The sequence below is a fragment of the Plecotus auritus genome (genome assembly GCF_963455305.1).
Source record: "Plecotus auritus genome assembly, chromosome: 4".
In the NCBI taxonomy this organism is placed as follows: Eukaryota; Metazoa; Chordata; class Mammalia; order Chiroptera; family Vespertilionidae; genus Plecotus; species Plecotus auritus.
In genome coordinates, this window is record NC_137775.1 from 41484027 (window position 1) to 41510148 (window position 26122).

The 26122-nt window shown below is 41.9% G+C and overlaps 1 protein-coding gene across 2 annotated transcripts in view; it reads left to right on the forward strand.

Moving 5' to 3' along the window:
* PDSS2 (decaprenyl diphosphate synthase subunit 2) overlaps positions 1–26122 on the forward strand; it is a 259454-nt gene that overhangs the window by 193641 nt on the left and 39691 nt on the right. The window contains exon 8 of one of the 2 annotated variants that reach the window (XM_080664244.1): positions 18304–19233. The exons of the other annotated variant lie outside the window; for it this stretch is intronic. Within the exon in view, the coding sequence (XP_080520370.1) occupies positions 18304–18462 (159 nt within the window). The 3' untranslated portion in view covers positions 18463–19233. Of the gene's footprint in view, positions 1–18303; positions 19234–26122 lie in introns of those variants that run through there. 2 annotated transcript variants of the gene reach the window in all.

Below are 26122 nucleotides of genomic sequence, written 5' to 3' on the forward strand. Positions count from 1 at the left end.
TGACTTCCACTATGAACAGGACTAACACAAGCCTCTCCATCACACACTTCCTGGACTCAGACCTCCCTATCTTAAGTAGCCACTCCCCATTTGCTCTATTTTATTTTTCTTCTTAACATTTTTCATTTTTATTTAGGTGCTTGTTTCCTTCTTTTACTAGACTACAGAGCCCTGCAGGCAAGGCACGGGGTGGCTCTTTGTTCATGGTTGTGTCACCTGTGTCCAACACTGGCTTACACATAGGAGTGCTTGATAAATGCGTTGGATGAGTGTTGCATCAGAGTTATGCTAGAAGTGCAGGACACTGCAAGAGGTCTGGAATCAAGAATTGTAGGCTCAAATTAGCCTTTTTAACAGTATACTGACTATACAACATAGTCGGTTCCAATGTTCAGGAGCCCTAAGTTTACCTTCCCAAGTGCCCAGTGACCGTGTATCTCATGCAGTAAACAGAAACCCACCACCTGGAATACTAGTATGTGGTGGTATTCTGATAGTTAAGGGCATGACTATATCTAAGTAATTAATTCAGGCCTCTCATCCTTATACTGACCTAAACCCAAGTACCACAGGAAGATAATTATATCCATCGCTACTAAGTATGGAGGAGATGTCGGCAGGGTGCAGCTTGCGTATTCTCTTGTGCCATATACACATCATGACCTCAGTTCTACTCATCTCGTTTTGTGTGGTCACAGTGCTCATGCTGACTTGCAGGCACCGTGCCTAGTGACTTAGGGCTTCCCTGGTGGGTTTATCTGTAAAACTACATTGGAAACTCAGTGGCTATTTCTGGAGACCATCATGAAATTTATCTGTTGCTGGAAATTTCTTTATTGCCAAGTTGTGAGTATTTACTCAAAAGCCAAATTTTATCTGAAAAATAAGATTTCAAGAGCCAAAGAAAATTATTTTGTCTGAGTGCTCAGTGGCTGTAGATGCCACCTCAGATTTAGTCAGCCTCAGAATGGCGAGGCAGAAGGAGAAAGGGTAGAAGAGGCCATAGATTCAAAATTAGCCTCAGCTGGATCTGTAGGATGTCTGTCACATTCAGCAAAACAGTGGTCTGTATTCAAACACTCAAATAAGAAATTGAATTACTTTTTAATTGAGTTCCTGTTGCAGTAGAGTCTAGATATGAATGCTTTGCACGGCTGCAGTGCCTTTCATCTTAAGATATGAAAGCCCTCCACAACTATTAATTCATTAAGTCTCTCCCGCCTCAGTAAGGTGGTTAACACAGCACAGGCCTCCTCTACCCACGACTGAAACTCGTCCCCCTGGGGGCTGGGCAAGGAAGGCAGCTGCTTAACTGTAAGGCGATTCTACCCAGTAGCTTCTAAAATGGAAAAACAAGAAACATCTTACTTACCTAGTTAAAACTGCAGGATGAGTTTTATTAGACAGAATGTAATTACCAGGAGTGAATTGTGACCAAGAAGCTGGTGCTACCAGTTTTGCTCATATGCACAAAGCCATGGGGACCTTAATTACAGTGATTGGTCTGCAGCCTGGTTGTGGAGGCTTCTGGCCCCAAGGTTAAGCTCTAGTGATTCAGTTCAGTGCTAGAGGGAAGAGTGCCACCTACGGAACTGCAGGAATCTGTGGCCGTGTGCTGGGACTGCTGGCGAAGCTCCTCGGACCACAGTTGCACTCAGTTTGCTATGGTAACTAACATATATGTCTGAAGGAAAGGGAATATGTTGCCTACTTTTGCTTAGAAAAACATCTACAAGCGTCTGTGTATTTCCCCCAGCTGGAGCCGAGCGTATGCCTGTAGTTTAGCCTACTGCTACGTGACATAGCATGCTGCTAAAAGACTGGGCAGATGGTATTTTTACCACTTCAGGCAAAACATGGCACCTATGGTTTGGCTTTCTACAATTTTAATTTTTTAACACATTCAGAATGGCTTGCTTAAATATCTCCATCACAGAGATGCAGGCTTTTTCCTAATTTCCTTTTTATAATTGCTGCAAATATGCAGATTTGTGTACATGTCACTTGGTCAGAACCATAGCCGGTCATCACTGAAGCGGCTTCTGCTCGTCTTTCACAAGTGCCTAGGATGGAGCCATAAATGGGCTTGAAAATTCATGCTAATTTTGACACAAAGAGTCTAAATTTACAGAAGCTTTCTTTATATTCATCTCCAGTCTTTGCTGTGCAGTTCATATAATTTTCCCCATGACTCAGTACAGAAGAGAGAGTTGTTCTAATGTCTTCTTACTCAATAAGTTCACTCCAAGCTTAGAGAATTGCTCAAGATTAAGCACTTGATAAAGAAAGATCTTGCAGGTGTTAATTCATTAGAGAGGTTTTTTAAAAAAAAAAAAAATTATTGATTTTAGAGAGAGAAAGGAAGAGGGAGAAAGAAAAACATCAATCAACTGCCTCCTGCATGCCCTGCACTGGGGATCAAGCCTGCAATCCAGGCTTGTGCCCTGACCGGGAATCAAACAGGTGACCTCTTGGTGCATGGGAAGAGGCTCAACCAACTGAGCTTTTTGACTTGCACTCTCTCCTAGAATTTGTTCAGGATCCCAGTGCAGCATATTCTCCTGGCTCGGTCCTCGTCCTCCCGTGCCTCTCAGGCACAGTGTGCAGAAGGGCTGCTCCCTCCTGCCTCCCACCCTCAGAAGGCCTTACACATTTTGTTTTGTTATAAAACGCATTTGCATAGGGTGCACATTAAAATTCTCTTCCAACCATCTAACAGTGCTGTCCACAGACATTTGCATTTGTATTTGCATGATCACATATCATCACTTCCCTTTACGAAGAAAAAAGAGCCTTTCCTCACATGTCCTGATTCTCCTTCCAAGGTTGCCCTTTTAGCTGGTTTTTCTCTTTTATTCTACGTAGATCGTGTCAAACACTTCGCTGCATATTGAGTCCAAAATTCTTTTTTTGAACCTTGAATATAAAATTTGCTATCATATTATTGTCCTTTCTTTACTGACAAAGCCAGTCTCTTTCTTTCTTTCTTTTTTTGGCAATTTTTGCCTGCTCGTTCTATCCCAAGCCCTAGCTAACTGGCTCTGAGAATTTTTCACATTGGCACATTTAGAGACCAGATGTTGCTGTGTTTTCTCCTCCCTGTACCCCTTTCTTGGGCAGATGCTACATCTCCTACCCTGGGGCTTTACATTAGCTCCTTGGTAGAATATCCCATATAGCATCACTTATGCATGCAATCTCTCACTTCCTCTAACCTCTTGAAGTTGTCTGAACATTTAGGATTCCTGTTTTAGTGATAATTATGGAGATTATGTAGAAGCATGATATTCCCCTCCCCCATCTTTTTCCATAAAGGACTTGTGGTCCAATTAGATCAGATGTTTATAAAACAGGGGCAAAAGTAGGTTTACAGTTGTGAGTACAGGAAACACAGCTTATTCTTATATTATTATTTATTCATTATTGTATTATGTTCCATACAAACAACTGTAAACCTACATTTGCCGCACCCTGAAGAATTTCAAGAAAAATTATCCAAAAGAAAAAAGACGAAAGACAAAAAAAGAAAGAAAGAAAATTTATTCAAATTCAAATGCCATTAATGATACAAATGCAACTATGTAAAATGTTATATGCTTGATAAAGACTGGAAGACAACACATTAAAGTGTAAATAAGGGCATTAAGGTGACCACATTTAAGCATGTTTAAAATAAGAAATACATTGTATTTTTTAAGGATTTCTGCTTTCAAAGTGTACTCTAATTTGAATTGGAATTTTTCAGATTATAACCTGGGCTACTGAGAATTGAAAAATGTGTTTTTACTGATATAATCAGAATATAATTCTAGGCTCCTAAAGAATTGCTTGCTTCTATGGCGATAGGCAGAAAAGCACAAGTGGAGAATGTAAATGTTTTTACACTGTGAGGTTTTGTGCTGGGCCTCAGAGGGGTTGAGATACAGGAGGACAGCTGAGGAGGAGGGGAACCTAGCCCTAGGCAGGCATTGCAAGTGTTGGTCTAAATCCCCACTCCTTGTTTCCTTAAAAAGCAGATAAAACCAGTTATTATTCTTTTTTGGCAATCACATTTTAGACAAGTGCTTTGCCTTACAGCAATAATGAATGGATTTTGCTTAATCTGTTTTTCAGAACAATTGATCTACTAAAATTAGTTTTTGTAACTACTGCTCTGATTCCAAATCTCCTTCAATATATAATTATTAATGATGGAAAAATAATCATTGATCAGTTTTTGTTCACAATAAAGCTTAGAAGCTTTTTGGATCATGTGAAAATTTTAATCAAAATAAATTCTAATCACACATGCAGTCATTAATGCCTTTAACCAGAGTGTGCCTTATTGTGAGCCTTCAAGTCATTTTGCAAAACAGTTGCCCTCTGGACATTTATTCCTTGCCCATCATCAAGCTAGTGTTTTTCCTCCTAAAGGCTTCTAGTATATTATTTTGCATTGGTCCTCAGTGACTATCATCTTGCTCTGATGATCTATTCTTCTAATTTCTTAATGTTATTTTAAAATTGGATTCTTGTTCTCTGAGGTGTTAGCAATCCCACACACCGCAATGGCATCAACAGATTTAATGACCATAATCTCTGTTCCCTTGTGCATCATGAATAAAATTATTAAATGATATCAATAACCCTCTGGATGACATCATAAAATGTGCCACCCTTTCAGTTGTTAGCCTAATACTGTTAATATTAATTTAATTCAATCCTCTAAGCAATTGTCTTTTTTCTTTTTCTTCAGATCATATATTCCTACTTTGTGATCTTTGGTTTCTAATTTTATATATATAATGTGAAATTATTTAGTTCATAACAATAATATTTAGTGGGGCAATCTCTCCCATTCTTAAATTAACCATTTTGAATTACTGGCCCCTAAAAATTACATATTTATATAATAACTAACATTTATATTAACATTATATAATTATTAACAGTTCTTGTTTGTAAGTCTGGAATCATGTCTGGTTTTGCTCACCATTATATGTCCCCTGAGGGCCTAACACAGTGCTTGACACATACTAGATAACCAATAAATATTTGTTGAATTACTGTTGAATGAATGAATGAATGAATGACCCACGGTATGGCAAATGTTCGTGCCTATATTCTGTACTTTTAATCCATAAGGTATATTTGACTCCACCTTTGCTCCTGTTATTTCCCCTCAAGTACACTTTTAATCAAATTATTATATCCTCAATGCCTTGCACTCCCTGGTTTGAAATAAAGATGCAATTGGAGTAACCTTTTGAATCTTAGTCTATAAAGCTAACTAAAAATGCCCTCCAGGCTGGTTCTGTGTGTGAATGCTCTGCACTGTGGGATAGCTGGATTCAATTAGTGCTCCTAGTTAGTGGTATCAGGAGCCACCTGTGCACAGGGAGCGCCTATGTGCCTTTATGTAGGGAGAGAGCCTTCTGTCTCCACAGAGGAGCCTGTGTAGTCCCCTGAAACAGTTCTGAGTAGAGCTGAAGGGAATATTGTCTGTCTCCTTGTCATAAAAAAAAAAAAAATACAAAGGAGAAACATGGGTTTTCCAAAATTATATTTTTTGAGAGAAAGGAGAGGCACTTGTTTTAGATGCTGAATGTGCCACCCTTTCAGTTGTTAAGTAAGTTAGAAGTCTTTGTCATGACCTGGATTGATATTTCCAAACTTGGCCACTACCCCTACAGCCTGATTTTGTACAGCAGGAAGGATTTCGTGATGTCAAGATGTTTGATCTATCACAAACCTGTAATTTGTTTAGTTGGTGCATATGAAGCCATATCCCCAAGCACTACTCACCCCCCAACCCCAACACACACACACACTGTGGTGAGTAGATTCTATCCCTTTCCCCCAAGTCCTTGACTTCCTGGCTTGATGAAAGGTCTTACCTATTCACCAGGACAGTGGTCAGCAAACTCATTAGTCAACAGAGCGGCAAACGGTTTGCTGACCACTGCACCAGGACATAGTAAAGGCCAAGATAAATCTCTGAAGATTGATTCCTGCGTATCTCAAGAGTGCCCCTTGTGGAAGGTCTCCCTGTTCTAGATCTCAGGAACTTCCAACCTTTATCTGCCATCCACTCTGACAAGATTTGTGGGCACCAGTTAGGAAAGGTTGTAAGCCTTTGTACGCACTCTGATCTCTACGGTGCCTGCCATCAGGCCACCACACGCATGTTTTTCAGTGTGTATGCTGTTCAAGACACACCTGATCAGATGTTCCTATCAAATTCTATCTCTGAAGTCCTTCATTTCATGGAGAGCAGATCACATTACCTAAGAGTGTTCACACAGTTACTATCTCACAGTCATGATTCTGCCCAGGTCCACTGACTCTACAGTGTGTTGCCACCATGCTGCTTCTCAAGATGCTTCAGCCATAGCCCGTTTGGCTCAGTGGATTAAGCGTCAGCCGGTGGACTGAAAGGTACCAGGTTCAATTCCAGTCAAGGGCACATGCCTGGGTTTCGGGCTTGATCCCCAGTTTGGGGCGGGGGCGGGCGGCGGTGTGCAGAAGGCAGCTGATCAATGAGTCTCTGTCATCATTGATGTTCCTCTCTGTCTCTCTCTCTCTGTCTCTCTCTCTCTCTGTCTTTCTCTCTCTCTCTCGCCCTTCCTCTCTGAAATCAATAGAAAATATATATATTTAAAAACAAACCAAAAAAAAAGATGCTTCAGACACACTACAGAAAGAAGTAAGGGAGAATGTGCAGGTTCTGGTCTTGCAAACACCCAAAAAGTGTTATGCATTAATCTATAATCTAACATAGTCCTGGTCTCAGAAATAGTGACTATCTAGTAAAAGACTCTTAGGATTTATGTTTGCTGAACCAGTGCAATAATTATGATATTTTAAAATATATTTGTATTGATTTCAGAGAGGAAGGGAGAGGGAGAGAGAGTTAAAAACATCAATGATGAAAGAGAATCATTGGTCGGCTGCACGCCCCACACTGGGAATCGAGCCCACAACCCGGGCATGTGCCCTAACCGAGAATTGAACCATGACCTCCTAGTTCATATGTCAACACTCAACCACTGAACCACACCAGCCGGGATAATTAGGATATTTTTTTTTTAACTGATAAACATTCTTCACTCTTTCAAAAAAGTTTTATAGCCCTGGCCGGTGTGGCTCAGTGGATAGAGCGTCGGCCTGCGGACTGAAGGGTCCCGGGTTCGATTCCAGTCAAGGGCATGTACCTTGGTTGCGGGCACATCCCCAGTAGGAGGTATGCAGGAGGCAGCTGATCGATGTTTCTCTCTCATCGATGTTTCTAGCTCTCTATCCCTCTCCCTTCCTCTCTGTAAAAAATCAGTAAAATATATTAAAAATAAATAAAAAAATAAAATAAAATATATTTTTTAAAAAAGTTTTATATAGTTCTTATCATCATTCTTTTGAAGGAGACAAGGATCTGTGTTTACAAATATACCCTCTATAACACCATAACATAGAGATCCCCTATTTCTGGAAGAGGTGTTAATCCTGCAAATGTGTATCAGGATCCATGTTAGGATGTTAGGAATGTAGGGTCCTGTGAATGGTGGTAGTAGTGGAAGTAGCTTTGAGGGAAGTGATTCCCAAGTATCAGCATCCAAATACTAAAGCAGATGAAAATTGAGGCATGAGAAGGATTTAAGAAATGTCTAAGTCATTTACCTAAATAAATGTCTAAGTCAGATACAGACTAAAGTACAATAATAGGAACCAAATTCGCTTTTACATAGTTTATGTGTTCCTCAGATAGCCCCAGGACTACTTGATGCCCACATGATGTAATGCTCTCCTCCCACAATGTTCTCTTTCATTAAATAACCAGCATAGTGTTTGTCATGAGATAACAGAGCTTACTCTTTATTGATTCACTCCTTAAAAAAGCTACAGGCAAGATTGGCTCCATGCTGCACTTCACCACCTATGCTATGTTTCGATTTTGAATTTCTATTATAGAGTTTACTAAAAAGTTTCATGGTTCCAGGTTTGTTTGTTTGTTTGTTAACATTTTATTTTATTTTTATTTATTTACATTTTTAATCCTCACCTGAGGATATCCTTTTTTATTGATTTTAGAGAAGAAGGGAGGGAGAGAAAGAGAGAGAGAGGGAGAGAAAGAGAGAGAGATGTAAAAGTGAAACATCCATTAGTTGCCTCCTACACATGCCCACTGGGAAGCGAACCCGCGACCTTTTGGTGTACAAGACAATGCTCCAACCAACTGAGCCACACTGGCCAAACTGATCCTAATTTTGCTATTTAAATTTCAGTGTGTAGAATTAAGTTCCTCGTTGGCATGTGATACCAAAATTAAAAATTAGCTTGGAGTCAGAATATGGATAAAGCTGTGATTATTTATAAATCATTACGTTTTTCTTTGGAAAACATGAAGCACTGATTGCTTCTCAAGCTTCAGTTTAATATAATTCTTATTGTTTTGCATGTGAATTCATGTGATTGAGAAAATAACTAAGAATTCTCTCTTTTCTAATTTTTTTCCTATAGATTCTTGCAAATAATTTGTTACTCTAAGTCAAAAGGAGTGCTTTATTACGTTGTTTGCAATACATTTCACATTTTATCATATTAGAGGAAGGTTTTATTGTTGCTTTTCCTGTTGCACCATCCTGCCATTCCGTTGAAGTGCTGGCATCTGAAATCTTGGAGTAGGGATGGCACTTTGGAAGCAGCATTGTCCCACCTCCCACACCTGCTGAGTTTCATTCATAGTTTCTCTGACTTGGTCATCCAGTCACTGAGGGCTTCCATTAGTAGGGAGGCATTCACAACTTGTCAAAAACAATTATTTTGTTGTTAGACAGCTCTAATCATTTGAAAGCTGTTTCTTATTTGTCATTGACATCTGCTTCCCAGAACTTCACCTCGGCTCTTTGGCCTGTCCCCTGAAGCATAGACCAGTAGAACAGGACTACTCCTTCTTCCATTTAATTAATTGCTTTAGGTATTTGAGGATAGCGTTCATAATTTCCTTTAATCCTTTCCTCCAGGTTAAACATTTCCTTAGATGACATGTTGCGAAATGCTTCTTCATCCTCATACTGGTCCCAGTCTATCTTGAATGCCCCTCTCACACATGGCAGCAGCACCCAGACCTGAATACAGTTTTCTAAACGAGTTGACCATCAGAGTGTGCTGTGACCGTTCCTGCCTGTGTTTTGGAGATGTACACCTACTGATGCTGCCAAAGTTTGCTTTTGCTTTTGTTGAATCTACATTACAGCTCTGGCTAGTGTGACTCAGTTGGGTGTCATCCTGTGCACCCAAAAGTTGCCGGTTGGATTCCTGGAGGTCAAGGGTACATGCCTGGGTTGCAGGCTCAGTAGTCAGTGGGGGTGGGCAGGAGGCAGCCCATCGATATTGCACTCTCTCATTGATGTTTCTCTCTCCCTCTATCTTCCTCTCTCTCTAAAAATCAATAAACTATTCTTTTTAAAAATCTACATTATAGTCTTAAATTATGTAAGGTATGTGGTTATCACAGATTTCAGCATTTTTTAATGAGTCACTGCCAAACTGAGCTTACACTTCGATTAATTTTTAAAACCTAAATGCAAGACTGTACAGTTATTCCTGTTATATTTCATCTGGCTAGTATCAGTCTATTGTTCAACATGTCAAAACCATTAACATTTTGATGCTCTCCACGTGTTAGCTCTCTCACTTCACTGTATGACATCTGAAAATTATAATGTAATATGCATTTCATCTTCATCCAAGCAATGCATAGAATTGATAAGGAAAAGAAACCAAATATTGAGTCCTATAGCACAACACTAGAGATCACTTTTCTTTTTAGGGGTTTAGAACAATAACATTTATGTCACAGTGTCTGGGGGAGGGGTCTGGCATGGCTTATCTGGATCCTCATGAGCTCAGGGCTCAGGTGCTGTCGTTGTGTGGGCTGTGAGCAGCATTTCTTTTCTAGAACTTGGGGTAGCAGAATTCAGTTCTTTTGGGTGTAGGACTGATGTCCTGGTTTCCATTCTGGGGCCTCTTCCAAGTTCAAAGCCAGCTGTGGAGAACCACTTTTCTGCTCACTACTAACCACTTTCTAGGAATAGTTGATTTACATATTCAAATCCATAATACCAGACCCCATTTCTCTGTCTTATCCACAAAGGATTAAAGTTCCAAAATCTAAATATACTTGATCTCCGCTGTTTCTCAAGCTAATAGCCAAGTGGTCATATCCAAAGGAAAATGAGAGTGTTTTGTCATAACTGACTTGTCCATTATGACCTGTCTGGGATTATGGTCACCAATGCCTTTTTTCTGGAACCCACAAACCATCTCTTTAATACCTCTTCTGTGATCTTGCCATCATGGTTCATAAATTCACTGGTCTGTGTTCCAGAATGCACCTGTCTTCGTCTTTCTCTTTTGTCCTATGTTGAAAGACATTTGCATCTGCCCTCCTCTGTGAAGTTTCTCATTCTTTCAGTTAGCTGGGAAGGACACTTACTCAGGCTAAGCATGCAAGAGTGGACAGAGATGGCTAGAAGCCTCTGAGAAGGTGTGCCAGCCTAGAAATCAGGTCTCCAGAGTGTGGAGGAGGACAGAGGGGGAAAGTGCCAGAATATGAAAGCCCAACAGGGACATCAGACGGAATGAGTGAGAGATTTGCTGGTGGGGAGAGGAAGGGAGAGGAAGCAAGAGGGAGGGAGGGAGGGGGGCGAGAGATAAATCAATGATGAAAATCATTGATTGGCTGCCTCCTGCACGCCCCCTACTGGGGATCGAGCCCGCAACCCAGGCATGCGCCCTTGACCAGGAATTGAATTGTGACCTCCTGGTTCATAGGTCAGTGCTCAACCACTGAGCCACCGTGGCCTGACAGTCATTACAATTTTAACTCATTATTTAGCTGCTCTATTTCCTCTTTGTCTTCTCTTAATAATACATCTTTCACAAATATTTGAGCTTGCTTTTATTCAACCACTGCCTTTACATTTCGAAGCTCCTTATTATTCTTTTCCCATGAATCTATCAGTCTTTTCTGATAGATTCTAACAAGGTTGGTTGTTTCTGAACATTTTTCTATGAGTAATGGAACTTTAAAACCATCTGTGACAAGTGTCCTGGTGACAATACAGACTTATGGGTGGGTTCCCACAAGATTTTACAACTTTGTTCCTGTCCTTTGTCAGCTCCTTCAAATCAGGGATAGCATCCTACGTCCACAGGACTACCTTGTGCAGAGCAAGTGCTCAGCAGGCCAGCAGCAGAAGGGATGAGAAGCCCCTCCTCTCACACCTGGGCCTTTTCAAGTCTGAGCCCTGAGAGAGCTTAGTCTGCAGCCATTTATTTTGGTTTTGTTCATAATTAATTATGACCATTGTTGGAATTTAGTTTGTCACCCTTCAACTAATTGGGATGGGGCAAAAGTAGGTTTACAGTTATAAGTATGCAAAACACAGTTTATTCTTATATTATTACTTATTATTATTTTTATACAAATAATTATAAACCTACCTTAGTCCACCTTGTATTTCTAGTTATGATCTCTTAGAATCGTAATAATCTTTTCACTAGCTTTTGCAATGCACTTTTCTTTTGTTGTTATTGTTGTTGTTAATCCTCATCCAAGGATATTTTTCCATTGATTTTAGGGAGAGTGGAAGAGAGAGGGAAAGACAGAGAGAAACATCGATGTGAGAGAAACACATCGATTGGTTACCTCCTACACGAACCCCGACCAGGGCTCGGGCCAGGGAGGAGTCTGCAACCAAAGTATGTGCCCTTGACCGGAATCGAACCCGAGACCACTGAGCCAAACCAGTTAGGGCACAATGCACTTTTCTAATGTATAGTCTGGGTGTCTAAAAACCATGCCTGATGGTCCTTTCTTAACCTGATTCTGATACCAAGATGGCATTCTCTTTTTTTTTTTTTTTTTTTTGCCAGATTCCTATCAACTTTACATCCAATTACTAGTGTGTTGACATAGTTAAGCAAGAAGTGCTTCTTCTGTCTTCTGATACATAAAATTATATCAGTCAGGCACACCAAGAATTTGTCAACTATGGAATGTGAGTTTTAGCAGATGTTTGAAGATTGAAGTCCCTTATCATTTCTGCATCTTATCTTTTTGCCAACTTCATAATCTCCACCAGAGAAGCATGGTCCACTTTACCCCTTGACTAAGAAGTATATGGTCTCTTCCCATTTCAACACGGTTTCCATTGGTTTTCTCTTACTCTTACCCAGGTATTTGCAACCATTTAAAAAAAAATTTTAATGTGCCCTGTGGGGTAGCTTAATCGGTTAGAGCATTGTCCCAATATGCTAAGGTTGCAGGTTCAATCCCCAGTGAGGGCACATATGAGAATCAACCAATGAATGCATAAATAAGTGGAACAACAAATCACAGTCTCTCTCTCTCTCTCTCTCTCTCTCTCTCTCTCTCTCTCTCTCGTCAATCAATAAATTTTTAAAAAACTTGAATGCATTTTTTTATATTTCCTTACTCTCTATTATCTAGTTTCTTCAGAACAAGGTCTATTTTGTGTTCCAGACGAGTTCTAGCATCCCAGTTTTCTCCAAGCACTCTGTTCAGTTGGGTGAAAGAAAACTTGGGATTATCTTCAAATCTTTTCCAGTGCTGTAGAGTGGAAGAGCTCTGGCTGTGAGACATGAAACCCAGGCTATTTCACAAGTTCCCTGTGCAGTCTCTCTCATCCCAGTATCTTCTGCAAAATGAAGTAGGATAGGATTGTGCATGGGGTTTCTTCTAGGTCTTCAAGTCTTTCTCTGGTTTCATTGGAGAGAAGTGACTTCAGCCTCCACTTCTCCTAAAGCTACTTACCGTATTTTTCCATGTATAAGATGTCCCCATGTATAAGAAGCCCCCCACTTTTCCAACCTAAAATTAAGAAATCAATATTTTAAACATTTTGCTGGTTTTCCTCTTAAGGCCGTCTTCTTTTTAGGCTTGTTAAGGAGTTATTCTTCCTGTTTTCTCCACTGTCTGATCATACACTCAGTGGGAGAAGGTCCAAATTGTCTCTCTGAAGCTCCATTTCCATGCTCTTTTGCATATCTGATTACCTTCAGTTTGAATTTTGCAGAGTAAGACAATCACTTACCAGTATTTATCTTTTTATTTTTTGACATCTTTATGGGCTCAGAACACTCAGGTCCCTGTTGCATCTGTGCACTCTCCACCTCCACCTCCAATTACGGCATCAGCTGACGTCAGTAACAATAAGGCTCATGATTGGAGGAAGCCTGTTTGACAAGATATGGGTAGCTAAGCATCCACTTTGCTCCCTCCTCTGCTGACTTCCATGTATATGATGCCCTTCGATTTTCAGTCTAATGATTTTAGAAAAAAATAGCATCTTATACACGGAAGAAATACGGTAGGTCCCATGGCAGAGGCTTGTACTTTCGAACCAAATGGTTTTTAGAGACATACAATGATTTTTCTCAAATGGGCCTCACAAAGCAACATTTATTGCTAAAAAGGTGTTTAGTAACACCTTTTAACAAATGTTAAGTAATAGTGCACTTAACTTTAAGTACTTTGCATCCTCTTGTCTGTATTAATACCTTTAATTGGATCCTCTAGCAGGGGATTGGACTTAATTCATTTCAGGTGATGCCACAATTATATAATTACTCAGTGGAATTAGAGATTTAATTATAGTAGTACCCTAAAGTGCTATATCAAGGAAATAAAACACAGACTAATAATTTACCTTCAGTGTGTGTGTGTGTGTGTGTGTGTGTGTGTGTGTGTGTGTCACAAGGGCCAGTGTGGGCACACTAGCTCTTCTAGCCGCATCCTAATATGGAAAGTTCTGTCTCTGCATTGATTTGGGCTTTGCCCAGTCAAAATGTAGGTGAAGGCAAAAGTGGAAGGATATTTTTACTTTCGGTGTTTACTATTGTAGCTATTAGAATCAAGGTCATAGGTCCAGACCCTCTGTGTTCTATTTAACCCTTTCTGGTCCTGAAGCTCTATAACAGCCCTTCTTACAGGCGGTCCTAGGAAGCAGGGTTTCTCTCTGTATACCTAGGCTACATAGGTGCCCAACAAATGCTTGTTGAATTGAATTTGATCATTGCAAAGACAACCAGTTGGAAGTATTAGTTGAAACAATATAAACCCAATACAACTAAAATAGAGTTTTAAAATAGAGTAACTCAAAATACATGCCCTCACTAGTGAGATACTCACAAATCTGGCTAATCATCGGAATGGCCTAGGAAGCATTTTTTAAAGACCTTATTGACTCCCATCTCCAGGGACAGGGCCTAGGCATCTGCATTTTAAAATTCCCCGGATGAATCTTATGGTCAATCAAGTTTGAACCCCAGCTTATGTGTTTTTTTGTCACATTTATATACATAGGACAATACTGTCTTCTCAGGATAGACCCATTGCCTATGCAAATTTATAATATAAAAATGAATCTCATTTATAGTCTATGAATTACATCTAAAGGATTTCCTTTGAGCCAATAGTTTGTGTAGGTGGTAGAAGTGTTTACAGATGACTGTGAGGAACAATCCCTTCCCTGAAGGATTAGGTTACTGATGAGTCGTTATATGGGCATTTTACACCTGGACTCTATCAGGTCCCTTGGTATACAGAGCCCTGTGAGCCCGCCTCTGTGGACAGAACAGATTCAGCTGTTAACTGGAGGTGAAATCGTCATTGGGTGAGAGAAATTCACTCTTTTAGGATTTGAGTAACGTTCAGTGATGTCCTCCTGGGTGCGTCTTGTCCTTCATTGTAGGGTTACATACCATATGAGCCACCTTTGAATATTCAGTTGAGCCTAACTGAATACTACATAGAGTACCAAATTAAATGAAACAATCAGAGAAATACAGAATGTAGAACATTGTACAACACAGCCTAGTCCTTTCAAAATAGCAATGTCATAGGGGAAAAAAGATTAAAGTGTCATAGACAACAAATGAAATGTGTAAACCAAGATTGATGAGGTTGGAATTTAAAAAGCTAAAAAGACATTTAGAGTCAGATGGGAAAATTTGCACATGGACTAGGTATTAGATAGTATTAGAGAACTGTTGTGAACTTTCCTAGCTGTGATAATGGTATTCTGGTTTATATCGGGGGATGTTCTTAATTTAGGAGATACATGTCCAAACAAGGGCCAAGCATCCTGCGTTCCATGGTGTGTCCAGGGCAGGTCCTACCTGCTCAGAGCCTATTGTTAAATATTCAAGAATTTTGTGATCCCACAACCCTCGGTAGCTTGAAACTCAATGATGGGAGTATCCATACCACAAAATTCTGCAAATGCTACAAATAAAGCTTTGGCTTCCCCTGGAGAGCTAATTTATCACTGCCTCCAGCTTATTTTAAAATGGTTCCAAAAACACACACACACGTAGACAGAATAAAAATGGCAAAATATTAACTATTATTGAATCTAAGTAGAAGATAGTCATTGTTTTCATCTAGGAGCCAGCAGACTTTTTCTATCAAAGCCAGAGTATAAATATTTGAGGATTTGCAGGCCATACAGTCTCTGTGGTAGCTCTTCAACTCTGCACTCTGCCGTTGTAGCACAAAAGCAGCCAGACGGTCCTGAAATGAATGGGCATGGTTACATTCCTACAAACTTGATGGAAACAGGGGGTCAGTGGCTAAATGCTGAGGAGGAAGAATAAAGTCCTTGTGAACATCTGTGATGTTTCAGCACTGTCAAGCACTCTGCGGGCTCATGTAGTCCTCCCAACAGTCCTTCAGGGGACTGATATTATCTCCATTTAGAACTCAGGGAGTTAAATGACTTCCCTAAGCCTGGCTGGCATGGCTCAGTGGTTGAGCATCTACCTATGAACCAGGAGATCACGGTTCGATTCCCGGTTGGGACACGTGCCCAGGTTGTGGGCTCAATCCCCAGTGTGGGGCATGCAGGAGGCAGCCAAATAATGATTCTCTCTTATCATTGATGTTTGTATCTCTCTCTCCCAATCCCTTCCTCTCTGAAATCAATAAAAATATATTTTTAAAAAGTAAATAAATAAATGGTTTCCGCTGGAATGGAGTTTGAATCTGGCTGCCTCTGATACCCAGCACCATTTTAGTGTCTTCATGCATTTGGTGATTGGCAAGAGACCAGGGAACCCTAGGCTGCAAGAGTCCCCAAGTTCACATGCAGGGTTGAAATGTCCGTGGAGTGCTGAGAGTCTGGTGGAGCATAGTATCAAGTGCTGTTGGACTGGGTGTTAGAAAAACCTGGCTTCTGGGCCCTGGCCAGGTACCTCAGTTGGTTGGAGTGGCATCCTGAAATGTCAAGGTTGCAGGTTCCATCCCCAGTCAAAACACATACAAGAATCAGCCAATGAATGCATAAATAGGTGGAACAACAAACTGATGTTTCCTTCTCTCTCTCTCTCTCTCTCTCTCTCTCTCTCTCTCTCTCTCTCTCTCTCTCTCTCTCTCTCTCTTCCCTTTCCTCCATCCCTCCCTTCTTACCCTCCCCCCTTCCTCTCTCTCTAAAATTAATAAAAAGAAAAACCTGGCTTTTCATCTTAGCTTTGTCACTATCCCATCTATAATTGGTGAGCCCCTGAGCTTCTCTGGACCTCTGTTCATCTTATAATTAGAGGAATAAAACAGCTTATTTCTTTTATTCTTTTATATTTCCTGGATTATGCAGTAGCTTAATGTATAATGAAGAGATAGGTGGGTGAATGAAGAATTAAAATACGACACTGTATAATAATGCTATACTGCAGCATGCAGAGTGGCACCTAGTCCCTTAGGGCAGTGGTTGGCAAACTCATTAGTCAACAGAGCCAAATATCAACAGTACAACGATTGAAATTTCTTTGGAGAGCCAAATTTTTTAAACTTAAACTTCTTCTAACGCCACTTCTTTCAAATAGACTCGCCCAGGCCGTGGTATTTTGTGCAAGAGCCACACTCAAGGGGCCAAAGAGCCGCATGTGGCTCGCGAGCCGCAGTTTGCCGACCACTGCCTTAGGGTGTCATCCTAGCTGAGTGCATTCCACCCAAGTGCAGTTTGGGGAGCTTGATGGCAGAGATGAAGCTACAAGTAGTCTCCCTAAATACATGGTGAAAGGGGGAAACAGATGGAGCCCAGGCGGGGGCAGAACCGGTGGCGGTAGACCCTGTAGGAGATGAGGGATGGTGGGAACCTGAACTATCGTAGTGGCAATGGGAATAAAGAGCAGAGGATCAAGTTGAGAGCTTTAAAGGAGATAGAATAGCTAGGACTTAGTGGTGGTATCAGTCAAGATGGCTCCCGACACCCTCATAATCTCTGTAGCTTCCAACAACAAAGACCTGTTTCTCGCTGGTATGACATGTCCCTTTCAGGTCCGAGAGGCACTGTGGTGGCTCACCGGGTCCCTCTGGGATCCAGGCTGAGGAGCCTCTCAGTGTTGCCGTGGGTGTGTGTGCCAGAGGGAAAGCTCTGCAGGGACTCCCATGGACAAGTAAAGGCTGCAGCCCAAAGGGACATGCATCCTTCACAGGAACTAGAACCTGTCACTTGGCCCCACCCAATCTCTGGGGGCCAGAAAGTGCCGTCATGGGTAAACAACGTTGGTGCTGCCATGGTGCCTGGCTGGATGTGAGGGATGAGGGAGGACCCCCGGTTTCTGGTTAGGGAGTTAGGCAGATGTGAGGTTGTCACTGAGAAAGAAAAGATGGAATCAGGGCAAGGGGAAGGTGGACAGACCAAATCTTTTTCAGCCCTAAAGTGTCACCATTTTATTGGAAAGCAGTTCTATTTGTTGGTGTGATTTACTTTACTCTTTACAAAGGCTATTTTCAATTCATTCTTCCCAAATAAAGTATTTTCGTTTTTAAAATGTAGTGTTCATTTTTTTTAATGTAGCGTCTTTCTTGAATTTTCATATGGACTATTGTGTCAACATACAGTGGGAAAAATATAATTTTTAACTAGGATGTTAATGAAGCCTTCCTCACATAAGAATACTAGGCTGCTGATGCAAAATGCTGGAAATGCAAATGTCCTCCACGTCACTCCCCCCACCCCCAGCAGGGCACATTGCAAAATACCAGTGGGTGGGAGTTGGCGGAGGTGTAATTAGGCTCATTGGAGCCCATTGTGCTCCCCTGGAGGCAGACACCCAGCAGCCTTAGGTTCTGAACGTTAGTGCCTTGAGATCATTGGGGGATGATGTCCTCTTTACCTCAAAAGAATGAGCTGGCACAAGGAATCATACTGGTTGTCCCCTTCTTTGTTTTTCACCTCCCCTCCCCAATTTAATTGTGGTACCTTAAAAACTGACTTTCACTGTGCGTTTGTTTCTTAACAGTTGCGAGAAACAATCAAAGCTGGCAAAGGTGTGACTTCAGCTATTGACCTGTGTCGTTACCATGGAAACAAGGCACTGGCGGCCCTGGAGAGCTTTCCTCCCTCCGAGGCCAGATCTGCTTTAGAAAACATTGTGTTTGCTGTGACCAGATTTTCGTGACGCCAAATTAAAAAGACTATTGTTCATTAGCTGAAAAAACTGAGGAATGAGGTGATCCAAAGAGCTTTCATAATGAAATATCTCAATTTGCTAGTGACTTTTAAAACATACACATTGTTTTTTCTTCCTTTTATCACATTGCTAAATGAATACTGCCATCTTTTTGGGACTGCTACAAAGAAAATTAGAAGAAAAAAAGGTCAAGCCGTTTTCCTTTGTCACGCCAGAAGCACACTTGAGGCTGCAGTAGCAGAAATAATTAATGAGATTCGCTCCTGTGACCTCAGCAAATGGACAGGAAATAAGTCCTTATTGATTGGACCGAGCCAGGGATGGCGCCAGGGCGGTGGCCTGTGGTTTTCCTTCTAGAGAGGACAGAGCAAGCTGGGCGCTTCAGGTGTCAAGGGACACGCTGACAGTGCCAGCCCCGGGGAACTGTCGCTTCAAAGACCAGTGACCAGAGGGCAGTTCAGCGATTAAGAAAAACTATGCTTATGTCTCTGTATTTACAGACACAGTGTGAATATACTTTGCACTTCGTGGTTTTTGTAAGATTTGGGGAAAATGCCAAATAGTTGAATTAAGAGATTAAAACGTTATCAAAAGTTAACTTGGTTGTAGTAGGAATTGCCTGTTTTTCTTAAAGATCAATTTTCTTTTTAAACACATTTCAAAGAACGAAACTTTTTTAAAAAGCTGAACAAGATACTTTTTTGAGTAAAATGCATTTATTTGTAATACTTTGTCATAAAGAATACCTTTAATTTTTACAAGTTTCGTGTGTGTGTGTGTGTGTGTGTGTGTGTGTGTGTTGCCCAGGGGAATTCATTGGCAATACTTTTTTTAAACCTCAGAATGTCAATTTTTTGTTTTTGAACCACAGACATCAGTTTCACAAGGAATGTAAGCCAGCTTATGGTCCTACAACCAGACCCTGTCTCTGCGGCTCATAGGAGATATCTCTGCGGTTTGCATGCAATGTGAGAGCACCGTTGACAAGGAGGCTGAGTTCACAGAAATGATCTGGAGTGGGATTCAGCTACCTTTCTTCCTTGTGTGGTGTAATTACAGCCCTATCTGGAGACAGGGGGCACAGCAAACAGATTTTATTACCTTGTTCACTCCAACACTAAGGGAAGTTGTTTTAGTTAAATCCTCCCCCAAAAAAGTTACAAAACCATTTTATCAGGGCCTAGCATGAGACCTGCAATGAGGAGAAAATCTAAAGCTAGAGGTTGATGGAGTGTATTATGAAATATTTTTAAGTATCCTTGAAATATTATAATTGTACAGTTTATGCTACAATTTGAAGGCATATGGATTTAGATTAAGAGAACACTTTTCTGTTTGAAATGCCTTTTCTCACAGAAATTTGCTTAATTAGTAACTGGTTAGATGCTTTAGAGCAGACCAGATTTTAATCATTAACTTCCACAGAGGAGCTGTGCTTGGTGTTGTGTGGGTGTGCAGGAAGTTAAGCGAGCTGTAGGTTTTATTGAGCAGATGGCCGGGTGCCGAAGGACACAAGGCAAGATTCTAAGGCTCTTCTGATTCTGGTTTAGCTGCTGGTTTGCTATGTCACCGTAAGCACGTCACTTTCCTCTGATCCTCAATGTCCTCATCTGTAAAATAAGGTTAAACAACAGAATGTATGAACTCCCTTCCAGCAGTGTCTTATTTCCTAAAAGTTTGACATTTCTGACTGTCTAGATAACAAAGATCTGTGAGGCTCAAGGACAAGATGAAACCCAAAGAGGGGCTCAATGTTTGAGCATCAATTGACCTATGAACCAGAAGGTCACTGTTAGATTCCTGGTCAGGGCATATGCCCAGGTTTCCAGTTTAATCCCCAGTAGGGGGCGTGAAGGAGGCAGCTGACTGATGATTCTCTCTCAGCATTTATTCTCTTATCTCTTCCTCTTGCTTCCTCTCTGAAATCAATCAATAAGTAAATATCCTATCTAATAAAAGAGTAATATGCAAATTGACCGTACCTCCTATTACACCCACAAGCCACGCCCACCGGCCAATCAGGAGCAAGTATGCAAATTAACCCAACCAAGATGGCTGCGGCCACAGAGCGAGCAGGAGGCTTGGGTTTCCCCGGTGATGGAGGAAGCCAAGCTTTCCTACCACCCTGGCTAGCCCTGGCCTCCGCTGAAGGCTACAAAGTTTCAATTATAGATGACAAATAAATCCCAGATACCAGGGCCTCTGCTTGGGTCACCAGGGGGCGTGGCCAGCCTGCAAACCACCACAGGCCCCTTGCCTAGGCCACCCCACACCCCAAGGGAACCCCCACCCTGATCCGGGACACCCTTCATGGCAAACCAGCCTTCCCCCACCCGTGCACCAGGCCTCTATCCCAGTGGTCAGCAAACTCATTAGTCAACAGAGCGGCAAGCCACGGTTTGCCGCTCTGTTGACTAATGAGTTTGCCGACCACTGCTCTATCCTATCTAATAAAAGAGTAATATGCAGTTGAAACTAGTTTGGCTCAGTGGACAGAGCGTCGGCCTGCGGACTGAAGGGTCCCGGGTTCGATTCCAGTCAAGGGCATGTACCTTGGTTGCGGGAACATCCCCAGTGGGAGGTGTGCAGGAGGCAGCTGATCGATGTTTCTCTCTCATCAATGTTTCTAGCTCTCTATCCCTCTCCCTTCCTCTCTCTGTAAAATATCAATAAAATTTTTTTTTAAAAAAAAAAAAAAGAGTAATATGCAAATTGACCGTCACTCCAACACTCAAGATGGCCAGCAGGGGAGGGCAGTTGGGAGGGACCAGGTCTGCAAGGGAGGGCAGCTGTGGGCAATCTGGCCAGCAAGGGAGGGGAGTTGGGAGGGACCAGGCCTGCAGGGGAGGGCAGTTAAGGGCAAACAGGCTGGCAGGGAGCAGTTAGGCATCAATCAGGCTGGCAGGGGAGTGGTTAGGGAGTGATCAGGCTGGCAGGCAGAAGTGGTTAGGGGCAATCAGGAAGGCAGGCAGGCAAGCAGTTGGGAGACAGCAGTCCTGGATTGTGAGAGGGATGTCCAACTAAACTTGAGGGGTCCCAGATTGGAGAGGGTGCAGGTTGGGCTGAGGGACACACACCCCCATGCATGAATTTCATACACTGGGCCTCTAGTCTACCTAATAAAAGACTAACATGCTAATTGACTGTACCTTCGCGACACCCACCAGCCAATCAGGAGTGAGTATGCAAATTAACCCAACAAAGATGGAAGGTTAATTTGCATACATAGGCGCTGAGCTGCTGGGGGTGGGACAGGACGCTTGTATTGTCGCCATGGCGATGACGTAGGTGTTTCGCACCACCCCAGCCACTCCGGGCCTCTGGGCAGTGTGGGAAGGCAGAAAGGCGGCTCTGGCCAGAGTGAAGGCGCTGCCGGCAGCCAGGGGAAGGAAGGCCCATTCTTGCACGAATCTTCATGCATCGGGCCTCTAGTATATATATATAAAGAGGGGCTCTGAAGGAATGCAGAAAAGCTTCTTGCGAAACTGCCTCACAGGCGACCTAGTATTCCCAGCTCACCTCTCTATGACGTGTAATCCCAGACTCCTGTTTCAACACAACCTTTCCACTTTCTTTGGGACCTTTCCTACCCCCTTACTGTTGAGTGATGGTGCTCTGCTCTGCCCACTGGGGCATCTTGCAGAGTTCTCACTTCCTCAGCATCTTGGCATGCTTTTCTTAAACCTAACACATTGGTTCATTCACTCTAAACTGATAGCCTTTCTCCAGGCCCCTTCTTCAGGGAATTTATTTATTAACTCATTAAGTTCTTACAATTTCACACAATCTCTAAGGAGAAGTTTGGGGCACCAAGACATGCTTCATCACACTTCTTGAGGCCAAGGAATGGTAGAGTTGTGGCCTTAGCTTGTCTCCTCCTTCACCCCCTCTATGTCACTGTCCCCACCTCCAGTTTTTTGCTAGAGGGAAGAAATCAGTCATTAACCATTATCATGACTCCTTCCATCTGGTCCCCCCCAGACCTGCCAGTTAGCTCCTCCAAACCTCACTCACTTCAGGTTCCTAAACTCACCTGCACTCTGCTCCCTACCAGTATAATAAAGACTGCATTCGTGCGGGCTCCCTATTAAGGGCCTTCACTATTCCATCTTGTTTGAATCCCATCACCAGCCCCATTCACAGAGGGACCACCTCTGGCTAGCTGGCCCTCACATCCACCTCCCCACCTGAGAGTCTTTCCAGATAGTACTCTTCCTCTCTCCCTTTACTTCTCTTTCCAAATAAGACTTCTTTCTCCTTTCCAACAATCTTGAGCCTGTAGCCTCCTGTTTCCGCCATGTTCCTAGGCTTGAGTCTTCAGTGTCCCCTCTGCTGACTATGCACATGCTGGATTGATCCTGTTCCTGGAATAGCAGCCCTTCCTTGCCCAGTCCGTCCTTCCACACCCACTTTTTCCCTCCCAATTGGTCATTCACTCCCAGGTCCCTGTTACTGGGGAGATACGGAGAGATAAGAAAATGGGGAGCCCTGGGTGCTTGTCTTCTTGAAGGAAAGATCTCAATCAAGAGACAAAGTGTAAAAAAACAAGAATTCATTTAATATGTGATGACAGGAGACGATTTGACTGGGCGGTGGACACATGGTGCAATATACATACCTTGTAACATAGAAACCCACACCTGAAGCCTATATGTTCATGTTGACCAATGTCATCCCAATAAATTTAATTTTTAAAATAGAATTTCTTGAGCACAGCAAAAACACCCTTAGGACCGTGAAACAAGGAGGGACATAGAGGAAGCAACAGGAGAGCCTAGGCTGGGCTGCTTTCGCTCACTGAGAAGTCAGAGAAAAGGGGGGAGGGGGTCCTTGGAAACAGGTTCAGGGGGTTAGCCCAGGACAAGCTGCTGCTGCCCATTGCTCCCTGGTTGCAAGTCTCATGGGGCCCCTTAGAAGTTAGGGGACACCTTGAGGGGAGGGAAGAGAAGAGAAAGGGAATGGCACGGGCATGCTTCTTGGAGAGAGTGCACTGGGACCTTCATTTTCAGGAGTTTTAAAGGCTGGGCGTTTAGGGGAGGTCTTAGGAACAGATCAATAGAATATTCATCAGCTTTATGCTGATGTACCAAAATGAGATTTATACTCAACCTATCTGTCCTTGGGTGTGGTTAGCAAATGTCGCTTAATTGGATTTCTGTTATCTGTCTCCCTGAGTAGGAAGATTTAAACCATTTACCCTCTAGTTGGGGAGAAGTGCAAACCATTTACTCTGGTGTCCTTGGTTTAGGGAAGATAGGATTTACTAATTGGACACAAACTGCTATTTAACTGTCTGTTTCCCCATTCTACTCACCCTTGGAATTTTCCTGGCTCCTTACTATTCTCCAGTCTCCATCATCTAGACCAGTGGCAACGCTGCAAATAATCAAAGAATACTTGTTGAACAAATCAGGTGTCTTGATGCACAGAGGATGGCCTTATCAATTAGATATGGATTAGATAGTGAGCTATTTGCCATTCAGGATTAGTAACTTTGAAAGAAGATAAGGATTATGCTTATTAAACTTTGTTTCACTGGATGATGACACTGAGTCCTCTTCATGTTTTCTTGCTCATATAAGGTGACTATCTAGTCATATAATTGCCAGTGACTTGTTTGCCTGGTCCAGGTCTCACTCCCCAATGTTTGAGACTTTATCTTATCTATGACTGTGTTATTGCTATGGCTCAGGATGTGGGTGACACGTACACACTTGGGGTAAAAGACATATACAACCCATTGAACTCAGGTGACCAGAAAGTAATCTGAACAACCCGTGATTATATGATCACCTTTCAAAACCTGACAGGTTGCTACAACATAGATCTCTTTGGGTAAGTGGGTTTTGGGGAAATTGTGTTTACTCAACAAAGTTGCCACTAAAGGGTACTTTTTTTTTTTTTTTTTTTAAGACTAGCTAATCAGCAAATCCATCACTGATAAGGAAAATCTTGCTTTTCAGAAAACACTTTTCAATCTCCTTCCCAGAGTTCTTAGTCTCAAGAAGATCCTTTTCTGCCTCTTCGTCTGTCTTCCCACTGAAATCCTATTGTTAAGATCACCTTTCTGGACAACAGATTTATCTGTAGACTCTCTAATGACTGCGGCTCAGTCTAAAGAAGGCACCCAAAGCACAGAAAGGCAAAGATGGATGGACTTGGTTGTCTAATCCATTTAACTGTGAGGACATGATTGTCATTCCACTATTATTAATAGTTTCCATTATTGTTAATCATGCTTTAGTAATAATCAAATTATTTGCACTTTCTTTAAAAACACAAAGCAATCTAACAAGCTAATCGTTTACCTCTTTCTCTTTTCCGAACTTCAGTCCGGATCCCTTCTCAAATTAACTGTTTTATTCTTTCAGAGTGGGTCCTGCCTCTCCATTAAGGAGGTAACATACTTCTAAAGGGGAATGAAAAAGAGGTGTCACCAGGGGAGTGGCAAGAGGACTCAAAACAATATGTTTTGCATATTGTTTTTCACAGGTTGTAATTATAGTATAAATTCAACTTTGGGTCCTGCTGTTTTCACATAACACATCATGAACATTTTTCCATGGTGCTGTAGTCCTCATAACCATGATTACTAAGCAGCTTAAATTCTACGCAAGCATCTGAATTTTTATTCCTGGTTAGTTTCTCTGTTGTAAATGGGTCTGTGATAAATACTTCATAAATCAACTTCCCAACCTGCTTTGAAGAAAGTGTTTGACTTGGAAGATAGCGCCCCTGCAGGTTCTCCACAGCAGCCGATTAAAACAGGAATAATTCCCTTAAAATTCTTCCATTTGAATGATTCATCTTTCAGCTGGTGGCTTCCATTCCTGCAAGATGAGCTCAGGATGGACTCACACCCTACATATTTTCCCTTCGCTTCAGTGTAAGTTCTCAGCCAGACACACTTCAGTTTGATGACTTCTTTTTTGCCACTGAAGTTCACAGTCTCCTAGGACAGGAAAGGGGCCTAGTCATTGTCAGACCTGCTGCTCTTGGCAAAGACCTGGGGGCACCATCTTAGAAGAGAAGAGAAGCTATCTTCGCTTCTTTAAAAACTTGGGAGAAGCTGAAACCGGTTTGGCTCAGTGGATAGAGTGTCGGCCTGCGGACTGAAGGGTCCCGGGTTCGATTCCGGTCAGGGGCATGTACCTTGGTTGCGGGCACATCCTCAGTGGGAGGTGTGCAGGAGGCGGCTGATAGATGTTTCTAGCTCTCTCTCCCTTCCTCTCTGTGAAATATCAATAAAATATATTTAAAAATAAATAAATAAATAAAAAATAAAAACTTGGGAGAAGATGAACAAAATAATTTTTGTCTAATAAAATCTTTCATGCTGTAATAATATGAGCTTTAATGTGTTTTGTTACTGTCTTGATTTATTGGGGTCTTTTTTTAAGCTCTCAAATGAACTAGAAAACAACATCATGCTCAAAAGAACTAAGCTACACTTGCAGCCTTTCCTGCCTTGATTTAATCATTGTAACTCTCCTATTTGCATTACCTCTTCCTTTCTAGGCCTTTTAATGATGTCCCCTTGCCTGCCCTCCCTGTGTGTTATGAATTGCACAGTAACTTAAGCTTTCTTCTTTACCTGGAACATGATCAATTTATTTTGAGCTTCCTAATTGCTGCCTCATTATGCAGT